The sequence below is a fragment of the Peromyscus eremicus genome, chromosome 14, assembly GCF_949786415.1.
Source record: "Peromyscus eremicus chromosome 14, PerEre_H2_v1, whole genome shotgun sequence".
Classification (NCBI taxonomy): Eukaryota; Metazoa; Chordata; class Mammalia; order Rodentia; family Cricetidae; genus Peromyscus; species Peromyscus eremicus.
The window spans coordinates 73,287,280-73,301,149 of NC_081430.1; the positions used below are offsets into that span (position 1 = coordinate 73,287,280).

At 43.4% G+C, this 13,870-nt stretch overlaps 1 protein-coding gene across 3 annotated transcripts in view; it reads right to left on the bottom strand.

Annotated features, from left to right (window-relative positions):
* Positions 1-11,743: 11,743 nt before the first annotated feature.
* Positions 11,744-13,870, bottom strand: part of Ppp2r5e (protein phosphatase 2 regulatory subunit B'epsilon) — a 154,220-nt gene continuing 152,093 nt past the window's right edge. For all 3 annotated transcript variants that reach the window (XM_059279900.1, XM_059279899.1, XM_059279901.1), the window contains one exon: positions 11,744-13,137. In XM_059279900.1, coding sequence (XP_059135883.1) covers positions 13,038-13,137 — 100 coding nt within the window. In that variant the 3' untranslated portion in view covers positions 11,744-13,037. The remainder of the gene's footprint in view (positions 13,138-13,870) is intronic.

The following is a 13,870-nucleotide window of genomic DNA, read 5'->3' on the forward strand; positions in this document are numbered from 1 at the left end:
GACCCTCCCATCGTGAGGAACTGCATCCTGGAATGGTGACCCAAAGTAAGTAAGCTCCTCTTCCCCCCCCTCTCTTCCTCCCTCCCTCCCTCCCTCTCTCTGCATCTCTGCATGTCTCTCTCTCCCTCCTTCCCTCCCTTTCTTACTTCCTCCCATTGCTCTTCCTGAGTATCCTGTCACACCAATGAGTAATTATTACATCACTGATACAGTGGCAGTGTCCTGTGCAGAGAATGAGTTGATCAGTCAACTGAGATGGAAGGACAGCAAGATATAAGGTCATGCTGCTGGTGTTCACGACGTCACGTTAAATTAAGCTCCCAAGATGTGTATTAGGTTAGATAGGCATGCTCCTTAGGGAACATAAATATCTACAGATTTGCCATTTTGATATTTGCTCTGGAAAAACATCCCAGGCTCAGGGAGCAAGGACAAAGGGTGTGCAGCACTGAGCCAGAATCTCCAGGCTCATCCTCGAGACGTGTTCCCGGGAATGGACAAAGGCCATGGTGTTCCAATGACAACTCAGCTTGTTGGAAGCAGGACTGCTGGAAGGGCTTTCCAGCCCCAAGGGTCTTTATCATGTGTCTGGATGGTTAGGTACCCTAGATGCCACTACAGGGGACAGTCATCAGGGGACAACTCCTTCTACTAAAGGTCAGACTGCTGCAAGAAGCATGGTGGCAGTGGGCCAAGGGCCCGCTGGGTAGTCAGTTTCCAGATGTGTTAGCATCATGAAGCACAAAACCACCTCCAGATGTCCCATCCCTATCACCCCCCATAAGCCATTCATACCCGACTGTATCCTCCCATCAGCTAAAAATTATCCCAGGGTCCCTGGGTCCTATTCACCCCGAAAAGGAAACTAGACAATTAAGTCAATTAGATGCTAATATTTTCCAGAAGCCCCATAATCTATATCCATGGCTTCCAGAGGACTTATCATTACTCGGCAGACACTGAGTCCCAAAGGCATATAGACATTCAGGGCCATGTGTCCATGGCAACGGGATAACAAGGACAGGACAACAGTATCATCCTTCATCCAAAAGACAGCTGCCATTAAACAGCTCTTCACACACCTAACTCCTTTTTGGAGACATCGTTGTGCCTCACAGTGCCTTGTAATCAAGTGTGAGAGAGAACCAACAGGGAATTTGGGACTTGGCCCCATCAACAGGAGCCAAAATGGAGAAGAACTTATCTCTAAAACACCTTAAGGTGTGGCTTTTGTTAAATGATATGAAGTCCATGAAAGACTTGCACAGGTTTTGAGAAAGTTATCAAGAAAAGCACCGCCACTGTGGATTGAAGGGCATAGAGACCTTTAGACACTCCAAATCCTGAAAGAAAAAAAAAAAAAAAACAACTGCTAAGTTGCAGGACTGGGAAGATGGCTCAGCCGGTAAAATGCTCTCCAAAGAAGCATGAAAACCTGTGTTCAGTCCCCAGAAGCCACATGGAAGTGCTTGGCATGGTGACATGAGCTGGCAACCCCAACACTAGGGAGGCAGAGATAGGTGGATTCTTGGGGCTTGATGGTCATCTAGCCTAATTGGTGAGCCCACAATCAGTAAGAGGCCCTGTGTCTCCAAACATGGACGACAGTTCCTGAGGAATGACAGCGAGGTGGCTGGCTGGCCGCGCGCAGCGCGCGCGCGCGCGCGCACACACACACACACACACACACACGATCCCTCTGCTCTTTTGACTACTTTTTAATTAATTTTAACTTAAGTGCACAGCAATCACTCCCACATCTCCAGTCTGGCTTACATTGATACTTCCTGATGTAGCCGCTCAACAGACATTATCTCCTCAGGATGTAGCTCTCTTGTTCCCCTGTTCTAATAGTTCTCACCATTTTTACTAAACAGTGGTCAGAGCTTGTGGTGTGACTGTGTAGACATCCCCTGCCTGTCTGAGGCTGGACTATGACTGCCCTTCCCCTCCGACAAAGCTCTAATCAGCTCTCTGTCTCTCTTACCTCGTCTGTCAGCTTCACTGCATCAACCCCTTTCAAATGTCACACCGGTCCTTTTCTCCAGGTTCCTCTCCTTGTTTTCTTGGCTTCCAGAGTTTTCCTCTCTGCTCCGGTCTGCACTGGTTCCACTCTAGGCCTACCACCTACTACACTACCTCACTTTCCTCTCGAGGGGACATCATTGTTTCTTGGATCCTGTGTCTTGCGTTTTCTTGCTTTACCTTTTGTTTGGCTGGAGCATAGCCTCAAGCAGCTTTAAGCCTAAGTAAAATGCATGAGACGTGAACTTCAAGTACATAGAATTCTAAGTTGAAAATTCCCTTCCTAAATCTTTAAATTGTTTAAAATTGTGGGTGCACAGGCACACGCATGCCATGGTATACATATGGAGGCCAGAGGACAACTTTGTGGAGCCAGTTCTCCCCTTCCACCATCGTGTAGGTTCTGGGTATTAAACTTAGGGTGCCAAGCTTGAGTGGCAAGCACCTTTCCCCATGAGCCATCTCATGAGCCCACTCATTTTAAGAGCACTGTCCCACTGTCTTTTTACGGTTACTTTTGAGGAACTCAATGTCACTCTGACGGTTAATCATCCAACTAGGATGTTTTGAGCCCACTGTAGGCTTGGAATGTTGTCTGCTCTGTACTCTTCGTGCTGTGAACACTACTCAAACGTATTTTGACAAGACTCTTTTTCATTTTAATGAGTGCCCAGCAGATCATCTCCATCTCAAATTTGTTTTATGGTTGGAGATGTAGCTCATTTCATGGAGTGTTTGCCTAGCATGCCTAAAATCCTAGCTCCAATCCTCAGCACTATATAAATTGTAAGGGTGAAGCACAGCCCTTAGCAAGTACAGGCAGGAGGACCATTAGTTCAAAGTGATCTTTAGCTACAAAGTGAGTTCAAGGCCAGGTGGGATATGAGACTGTCTCAGAAAGAAAGAACCAACTTGTAAATTATATTGTGCTGTTGAAGCCTGTCTCTTCTAAAACCCTGTCCTGGGTCAGGATGGTGCCCTGGCTTACAGCTAGAGGTGTTAAAAACACGACATCCTTGCAAATGGTTAGAAGGTAAATCCTTTCCAACAGACTCCAACAGTTATGCAACGTTTATCCCATTGTATAGAAATACCTGTGGGAGGAATCTGAAGCCACAAGTTCACTCATGGAAAGAAAGCTCCAACAGGAACTCCTCTGGCTCCTCCACTTCCATAGGACCCTGGTTTGAGGACTTTACTTGCTCTCTCCATCAGGCTACTCCAGCTGTCTCTGCTGGATGCTGTGAGCACCCACTCTGATGAGGCCTTGCTATCTGTCTTTTCCTTTTGCTCTGCTTCTTGGTACTTATTCTTTTACTTTTGCTGGCTATACACTCTCACTCACTCAACACTGGAAGTACAGCTGCCAGAGATCACATGGAATGACCCAGAAACTGGAAACATCCTTCAACTGAAGGTATAGCTGCAAGCTAATTAGGGGAGAATACTTACTTTGAGGGATTTTCTAAACAGACAACTAACCACAAATGTCAGCTGTAAGCAGTTAAACTCTCACAGTGGAAGAAACCTAGGAATCCTAACAAGTGAATAGTACATGAAGAGTGGAGATGAAAGGGGCATGAATGGAAAGACAGATGAGCTCTGCTCCAAGGCTGACTCACACCACAGTCCACCTGCATGCTTCTTGTTGAGTCAGGAAGCCCACTTGTTTGTCTGCAGATCACATGGCCCCGTTCCCATGACACCTGAGACTGGGAAAACTAGAGGCAGGTAAGCAGCCTGGCAGTTGCTATGGCTGGAGCTGGCTGGGGGGTCAGTTATAAGGAGCAGCCTGCCCACTGCGCTGCTTTACAGAGAAATTTCAGTTAGCAGATGTATTAGGAAGCAGAGAAACACAAAAACATCCTTACAACTCCCAACTAAAAACCTATGAACAAAAATTAAAGGAGAAACGGGTAGTTATGAGCGGGGGATGCAGCCTAGTGGTAGAATACTTACCTAGCACACTTGAGGATCTAGGTTCAACCTCTAAGAAATAAAGGAGGAGATTAACATAATCTGAGAAGTATTTTCCCTCGGGTTGGACTATAGCTCAGTGGTAGAGTGCTTGCCTAGCATATATAAGACCTTAAATTCAATTCTGTGTGTGTACAAAACACACACACACACACACACACCATCTGAAGTATTTGGTAACTATAAAAGGAAACATGGTAATTTTAGTGAAAGTCTTATGGCCAGAACTTTAACTAAATGATGGCTAATATCCCCAGTACCCCAGGGTGGCAGGAGTTACTCCCTGATACCATGCAGGTCACCTCTGAAGACATTCTCCAAATAGCATACAAATTCAGTCTAGTCAGGGAAAAGTATCAAAAACACCCAATGCAAGATACTTTCTAAAAAGCAACTGACTAAAAATGTTCAAAAGTGGAACTCTCCTAGGTGTGAAGAAACTAAGCAAACAATTGAAGTCCGGGTTGGCTTCTGGAAGAAAAAAGGGACATCAAAGGCAAAGACTATTGAAACAGGAACAGACTCCACAGTGCTGGGTCTAAGAATAATGTCCGACAGTGGGAGATGATGGGAACATAGAAGAAGGCTGGGTGAAAAGGATCTGGGCAGACAAATGGGAAGCACTAGAGGGACCTGAACTCTTAGGGGGAAAGAATGCTATTGGGTAGAGTTCTAAACTCTATGTTTCTAGGCTGAAGCTCTAACTACCCTGTGGAGCGACACACCAAAACCTGTGCTTCTGGCGGGAACCCAGAAGCGAGGTCAGGATACTCACAGCCACTGGAAGCCAAGGCATAGCCCAGAAAAGAAAGAGCAGAAAGAAGAGGTATAAACCTTGGGCATTAGCCAGCTAGAAGCTAGAAGCTAAGGCTAAGCCATGACGCCTCCATGTATTGAACTCTAGAAAAGGTTAAAGATGTGAACTGAGATTGGCGTCACTGCTTCTCAGGACAAGTGGTCTCAATTCTTCCAAGTTAATTATCTGCTTGGACAAAAAACAAACAAACAAACAAACAAACCACTATTCTTCAGAGGAATATACACAAATCCAGAGTTCTCATCATGTTTATTCAAGATAACAAGGCAAAACCCCCAAATTATATGATATATGAAGAACCAGGAATAAGCGACCAATTCTCAAGAAAAGAAAAATTAGAGTCTGAGAATAACCAGATGTTGACATTTTAAAATGAGAATTTGATGACCGTTATAATTATGCAGTGATGTTTAGAAAAACATGCAATACATGGATAGGCAATCTCAACCAAGAGTTTCTCCAAAACAAATAGAAATTCTAAAAGTAAAATCAGTTTATAAAAGAAGGAAGTCACCAAGAGTGAGGAGAGCTGCTAGGGGCCAGTAAACTAAAAAATTGATCAGTTGAAGCTATCTACTTGGAAGAACTTTTTAAAAAGGCAATTGTTCCATGAGCAGCCTGCCCATTAAGATTATAATAAACATATACAGAAGTAACAGGTTTCACAGACGGAGAGAAGGCGGAATCTTGCTGTTACTGGTAGGAATAGAAATTACTGAAGCTTTTGTGGAAAAGCTCAACAGTTCCTCAAAAAATTAAACAGCAGGGCTGGCGAGATGGCTCAGAGAATGAAGGCACTTGCTGCCAAGCCTGAAGATCGGAGTTCGATCCCAAGGACCTACACAGTGAGAGAACCTACTTACCTAAATTGTCCTTTGACTTCCACATGTATGCCCCTATTCTCCCCAACACAAAAATAATGTTAAACAACAATCTGACCTTACCAATAAGATCCAAAAACAGATACTCAAACAAATGTCCACAATAGTGTTATTCACCACAGCACCAACGTAGATACAACCTAAATGTTCATAACCGATAAAAAACAAGTATGCTATCACCACATGAAAGATTATTCAACCATGAAAACTAATGAATTACTGAATGGTCTTCAAAATATTATGATAGCATCAGGAAAGATACCCAGTGGTTATGAGCACTAATTGCTCTTCCAGTGGATCTGGGTTCGATGCCCAGTACCTGTATTACATGGTGTCTCCTCACAATTTGCAACTCCAGCCCTAGGAGGTCCATCACCTTCTGGCCTCTGCAGACACCAGGCACCCATGTGGTGCATGGACATACTTGCAGGCAAAACACTCATACACATAAGAAAATTTAAATATTATGCTAAGTGGAAAAGCCAGACCCTAAACTACACCTTGCGTGATTCTGCTCTGCTTATGTGAACTGCGCAGAGCAGAGCATGGAGATGGCGGGCAGTCCAGCCATCAGGGAGGAGGGCACAGAAGTACTGCAGTGTCTTCCATATCCCTGGACTGTATCTGTTTGTGCTGTCAGTCTACCAGACACTAGCTGATAAAGAGAATTTCTCGTAGTTCTGGAGCCTGGAAGGTACTAGCACTCAGGGACGACCTCCTTGCTGCATCAGCTCATGGTAGAAGACCAGAGTCGGAGACAGGGCCAGAGAGAAAAAGCACAGGCCTGGACTTGCCCTTTTATAACCAGTCCACTCCTGCATCACTCCATTCATGCCTGTCAGACCCTCAGGCCTGTTCGCCTACTGGGCACCCCACTGAAGGCTACTGGAGATTACGTTTCCAACACATCCTGGGGGACACACATTCAAACTGTAACACAATATAAGACCTGGGAATATCCAAGTAATGATTCTTCCTAAGTATGGACTCCATATTCTCTCCATCAAAACCAACATTCACTTGCTTTTAAGAACATCACGGCTGGGCGGTGGTGGCACACGCCTTTAATCCCAGCACTCGGGAGGCAGAGCCAGGTGGATCTCTTGTGAGTTCGAGATCAGCCTGGACTACCAAGTGAGTTCCAGGAAAGGCGCAAAGCTACACAGAGAAACCCTGTCTCGAAAAACCAAAAAAACAAAAAACAAAACAAAAAAAAACAAAAACAAAAACAAAAACAAAAACACCCAACAACCAAACAAACAAAAAAAACCCTCACAATGTCTGTTTTGTGTGGTAGTACAAAGGGTCTATCATATGGAAACCCTTTAAGATAAATGCAAAATTGAAAGGTGTTGATGAGACCATCATAAAGCTATGGGAGTCGTGACTGTTTGGCTCCAAGATAAAGACCAATGTCCCAAACACTGGAGTCGAGAGAATTGAGATTTAAAGCCACATTTTCATGGCACCTTCTTGAGGCAGACTCTGTCATAACACTGTTACAGTAACTAGAAGCTCGCAAGGGAAAACAGTGCCTCGGGATTCCCATTAACAACCTACATACATACAAGGAAATAATCCAAAGTGAGCTGTGGACCGAAATGGACGTGTCAAGATTATAAAGCTCTGAAGAGAACATATTTTGGGGGGAGGGGAGCTTGAGGTAGGAAGTGAGAGATGAAGATGATTCTTTAGATTACAAAGACAATTTTCTTTTGCCTTGCTATATTGATGAGGCACATCTTTGTTCCCTGCATTCAGGAAGCAGAGGCAGACAGATCTCTGAGTTCAGGGCCAGCCTGATCTATATAACTTTCAGGCTAGGCAGTGCTACATAGTAAGACCCTATGTAAAAACAAAACAAAACTCCTTCCTTTTCAAGGATGTGTATTCTGTAATGAACATGTATCATAGTCATAAAATAATTAACGTAACTTCCCTTTGCTGCCCTCGCTGGAGACCCTCAGGACACACTGCTTATACAAAGCTGTATAGTGTTTTGCCTTCATTCTGACAAGTATTTACAGGGAGGAGGCAGTAGTATACAAAGTACTAGACATTACATTGAAACTGTCTCTTAAACCTCTTTGAACCCCAAGATTTTTCAGGTTTTGCTTACTAAGAGATTCATCTTCAGATGCTACAAATGTCGTGCCTCTAAACACAAACCTACTGGAACCATAAGACTTCTGGCTTCTTCAGCTCAGATTAGCTAAATAGGAAACACCCTGGTTCCAGATGATTCCAGATGTGGTGGGACCTAATTAGCTGTAAGAGTAAATCCCACAGAATGCAAATGCTTTGCAAAGAAAGGACCCCATGGCAGCTTTAAAAGGCATACAAATTATTTCCCACTCTTCTGAGCAGGCTCTGTGACTGCTTGGCTAGCAGGGCATGATGAGAGGGATGCTCTGAGATTCGGAGCCGGCCTCAAAGGATGGGCAGCTTCCTCTTCCAGCTGCCGTGTGGAGGCCAATGAGGAAGTCCTGTGAGGAGGAAATGGGACATCAGGTTGAACTCCAGGGCAAGGCCAGCATCAACCTGGCCAGTTCTGCTCAAGTGTGTGTGTTTCCCTCCTTGAGAGATCCCAAGTGACACTGGAGGATCCGGACGGGATATTCCCACCAATCTTGTTCCACGCTGCAGACTGGAGGACAGAGTAAATGGAATACTATTACAGTGACAGCCACTGGAACAGTCCCCAATGTCATACACCCCTAGACATAAACTTTCTCAAGACTGCAGCCTGACAGCACCCCCTACACACCTCAGAATTCAGTGAAACATGTAACTCCAAAGGCCATGGGGTCAACAAAAAAGAAACCCAGCCAGGCTTCCGCAGCCTTCACTGCATATTTATTAGGGACACCCACAGTACACACTCTCCCACACAACCATCAAGGGCAAGATCACACTGCTCTGGGGAGTACCTTTGCTGAGTCTGTTACCACTGTGAGAGAGCAAATCATCTGCAAAGATGAACATTTAATTCCAATGCCTCCACTTGCATCCTGCTGTTGGAGAAGGAAGAGGTATGGTTCAGCAGGGCCTGGAAGCGGTTTTGGGGTGTTTTTAACTTTGAAGTGGATCAGAAGTCTCCATTGTCTGGTTGGACCAGTTTATAATTTTCATATGCAACTTTTCATATTCATGTCTCATTTTTTACATCTATGCACAAATAGATGCCGTTTTTAAAGAAAAAAAAAAAGAATAACACACTTGCTCACTGCTAAGTTCAAAACCAATCAAGAACCGCAGCTTCCTGGCAGGGAAAATGAACGTGTGCTGCCCTCTCCTGCTACAATAGTGAAATGAGAAATAACCAGGAGAGGCTGAAGTGAAATCTTCAAAGGGAATGGCCATGTCATTCTCATTAGACTCCAATCAAAAACCAGACGACCACCAGAAAATGTATTGGTAATATTTATATTTGAAAGGTCCCCATAGATACATGAGGTTTAGATTACAACTTATTTACAGTAAGTGATTTTTTTTAAAAAAAAAGGGGGGGGTGGAATGGGCTGAGAAAGAAACTAGAGAGAGGGGAGGATGGGGGAGAGAGAGAGGAGGAGGAGAGGAGGGGAGAAAAGGAAACCTATGTTCACGGACATCGTCATACGGGGTGCTCGTGTCCAGGAGATACTACGGCCGCTCTCGTTCACAGGCGGCAGCACAGGTTAGCATTCCGCTAAGCTCGAGGTCTGCTCCTCTTCCTCGAGACGCACAACCCTCCTTTCAGGTTCTCAAAACCAAATGTAGAGGAATAGAAAATGCATTGCTGACATCCTTAGTACAAAAGTCCTTTATGGCTCATTCCCTAACTCCACTCAGAGAAGCAGCTGAGCCAGAATACAAAAATAAAGATATTCATGTGCAAACAAAACATCACCGATCACATCTGCTGCCACCTCCCTGCGACAGGTGACCGTCACTTTGTGGTACTGCTTGTAAAAACGTCAAAGGAGAGAAGCTCTTCATTTCCTGGGCCAGGGTCAGTGCATCCAGTTAAAAGGGAAAACAAAGGGAAAAAGAAAACCTTTGGAATACTTCATAATGCCGATACCAGCCTCCCAGCCTCCCAACTCCCTATCCCTCACGCCCACAAAGACATAAAACAGCTTTGAAAGCTCTAAGTATCCTTTATTTCCCTTTCCATAATGTGACTGAGCCTAGGGCTGTGCATTCAGCACAGCAGTTGCGATTCCAAGCGCTCCCTAGGTCTGTCTCCACCCTGGACTGTCTCGGGCACAGATAGGAGGTACAGAATCACATGACCCTGCCACCTAGGCAAAGAGCCCAAAGAGGAGGAGCTTGCTCTGCTCCTGCACATCCAGTCACATTCAGGGGATTATTTATTTATTTTTTATTTTATTTTTTAAAAAAACAGTCAATGTCAGGAAGAACAAAATATAATCAAAATTGCAAAGGACAGTAAGTAAACAGTGAAGGAGGGCCACTGGGGACATGGGCACAATGAGGAGTGTACGTCTGATCCAGAGGAGACGGTCACTTCACCCACACAGCTGTTGCAGCCCTGTAGCCTGCACATCATTCTAAATCACAAAATTTAAAATTTAATTTAATTTTTTTCTTCCAAGGACACTCTTCGTCCCATCCCTGAAACCAATATGGTAGGGATAAGGTTGGAGTGGTCACCACTCACTAACTACAATATTTGCTATTGAAAAAATATATTTATATATAGTTCTGGAAACTATGAAGCAAACAAAATAGAACACAGAGCTGAGTTTGTCACAGTTAACTCACAATGAGCCACAGCAGGACTGCCCAGGGAGGGTCAGACAGGGGGCTGCTGCACACGCAGCAAGTATGTCCTTAAATATGTCACAGAGTGTAACAATCAGGTTACCTGGGCTAGCTTCTTGTCACCACACACAACATGACAGATGCCACATTGTCGCTTTCAGTGAAGAAGGAAAATGAGTGGTTTTTCTCCGAAGTTGCCCTGTGAGTTTAGACAGACAGCTCTAATCCCATCTTTCAATAGTCTAAAGCTTAGCTTTATTCTTCTCAGTTGGGAATGATCAACAGACAAAACAGACAGAAGGGGGGCGCCGTTCGCCCTTAGCTCAGAGGACAAGGATGTGGTGCAGAGAGAGGTCCTTACCCCTCTCATCTCAAACGAGCATATTTCATCCCAAGGGGCACAGGTCACGGCAAGCAAAGTTTATACTATCAAAGATACGTGTAATGAAAATCGAAAGGTAAAGGCTAAAATAGAGAGAGCTAAAGAGAAGATGTGCTACGGGTTTCTTTCTTAGTATCAATGTGTGAACTTGCACCTCTGCCCAGCACTTTTCCACATGGAATCCTCCTTAATAAAAGCCCTATTCATTCCACTGAAGCATCTTGTACTTGGAGGTCACACACCTTAAAAAAAAACAAAACAAAACAAACAAACAAAAAAATACTATGTTTCTTTTTGGGAATCAACAAAGGCATTTAAAAAACAAAAAACAAAGGTACCTAGATGAAAATACCCATAATTAGCTTACTTTTATATACACACTGTGGCTGACAATCTGGAAACACTTCATAAGTGAGTAAGGTCAATGGCTTTTCCTCTCCTTTTTCTTGCAAACAACAAAGCTGCATATTCTACTTTACATTTAAAAGGAAGGAAGAAAATATACAAGCCCATATTTATACAGTATTTCTACTAAGAACAACAACAGTTCATGTGTTCACGTTAGCTATGATCACAACTCAACACATGAACACAGAATCGGCTCTACACCATGAACACTGCTGGACACGATGGTCCGGGGTTATCGGCTCACTGCTGCCCTGTCTTTAACAAGCAAAGGCTTCCCAGGAAACAAACCCCACAACACGAATTTGTCAGTACACAGCAATGCAACCACATCAGGCCAATACGTACTGCACACCAGTACATCAGCAGTTTGCCTACCCAAGTAAGAGTCTTCCTTTACTACAGAGCAGAGAGCCAGTAAGATACATCTACAGTATAGCCCTAGATTGGTGTTTTGTTTTTTCTTAAACAATTTGGTCACAATGCACCTTTGATATAAAAGCATTTTTTAAACTTTATTATTAATACTCAGGACATTAGGAATTTCCAGATTTTTTTCAGTAGCATTTGTAGAACCACTTTTGGTAACAAATACAGTAGTTAGGAATATGCATCCATATCAGAATGCATAATGTTGATCCTGAATCCTTTCTGGCTAAAAACAGGGCTGGCGCTGTGATGAGCTATGGAACAAGAATCTACAAAAAACACTGGAACATGTTTTGTTTCTCCCAGAGGCTGCATCCTCTTTTGCTGAAATACTTCGTAAGTACATATTAGAAAGTAAGGCAACAACTCCAAACAGTTCGTGCTGTTTGCTCAACTGGGTTCCCAATTGGATGCGCAGTCCTGGTGCTCAGCTTCATGGTTCTATCACTTAGTGTTCTGTCTTTCTTACTTCATAGGGTCGGAAAGGATGTTTCTCTGACATTTCTAAATTGTCTCTGGTCTGGATGCACAATGATGTCTGCAGCTAATGCTGCAGGTGCTGAAGCCTGCGCGTCCCGCTGCCTGTTTTCAAAGGATTCAAGACATTGATTTGGACTCACCATATCTGATACGAAGCCCAACATTCCCTTCGCTACTATGCTTATCACCTCTTCTTTTTTATGCTTATCATCACCTCTTCTTTTTTTACTCCTAATCTGAAAACTAAAGGAGTACCAGGAACACCTGGGCACTGGGAAGATGTTCACCCAGCAGATACACTTCACCAGGGACCTCTATAATTCACTGCCCCATTCCACGTGAACATTCGACTCATGAAGATGTGCAAAAGGAAAGGATGTCAAATTACAGTCAAGTTGTCCAGAGGAGGGTGTTGTACAAACTTATAAAGAAATGACAATCTTTTCTTCCTTTACTATAAATACATTTAACAGCTTAGCAGAAAGACAAGCTAAATTTAAGATTGTTCACATTTGAAAATTGTATCATACTCTCTGCTAGTGATAAATAAGGAACTCCTGATAATGGAATTTTAACATAGCAATTTCACCAAGAGATCTCTGAAGACCTTTTGTTTTGTTTTGTTTTGTTTTAAAGAGGGTTAGAACAATGATTATGTTTGCAAAGTTCTGAGAAGTCCATCTACTGTCCAAACTTTGGATTGAAGTCCTTATGTTTTCCTTTACTTAGAGACAGGTATATACAGTGCTGTTGTAATAATGAGACAAATGTGAAATCTACTGTAAAGTTGCACAATACAGAAAACTGTTGCTCCATCCTTCTACTACATAAGCGTGTGACCCCATGGGTTAGTGATGTCGTGGTCAGATTGTTGTTAAGTTGGAATTATCCCATCACGCCTAAGACCTCTCTTTAACTCCAGATCCTCCAATTTTTTCCACAATTCTTCACGCTCCTTTTCTTTCTTTTTCTCACTGGAGGAAGAAACAGAAAACAACGTAAACAATTGAGAGGGGTTGGTAAGACCATCCAACAGAAACAGCCTTTCCCTCACAGAGGCCAAGAGGCTCTGAAGCAACTGGCAGCAAGCTTCTCGGGGGTTCCTTTGGGGGTTCTCCTCATGTGGGTTCTACTTTGACACTCTCATGGACACACAAGCAGTACTAACGTCTTAAGATTTCCATTAACAACACCCCTTTTTCTGTAGATACAGTATAAATTAGAACGCAGTGCAATGACTGAGAAAACTGAAGATGGCTTCGAGTATCATCCATCTTAACACAAAAGTGCCCGGGGGCTCTGAAATGCTCAGGGCCTTGTTAGAATGCAACCTCCTATTTGTTCCCAATAAACACTCAAAAGAGAGGCTGGAAATGACATGGGCACAAATGGACAAGATAAGAACACACACTTTCTCCTTCATCTGCGTCTGTTTTTCCCATACAGTGTATACTGAAACTTGGTCATTTCTGAAAACACATGATCAACATTTATATCTTATAGTATATATTTATATATTATAACATATAAGAATATATTAATGATCTACATGAAACCTTGTGGATATAGGTATTATGATATATTAAAATTTTAAGTGAGCCTTCAAACTTGGTTAAATACCAATTTACCAGTGATTTCCGGAACTCCAGACTGCATTGTTTGGCAAAGTTTACCACAATTAGATAAGCCAAAATTGGTTCAACGATT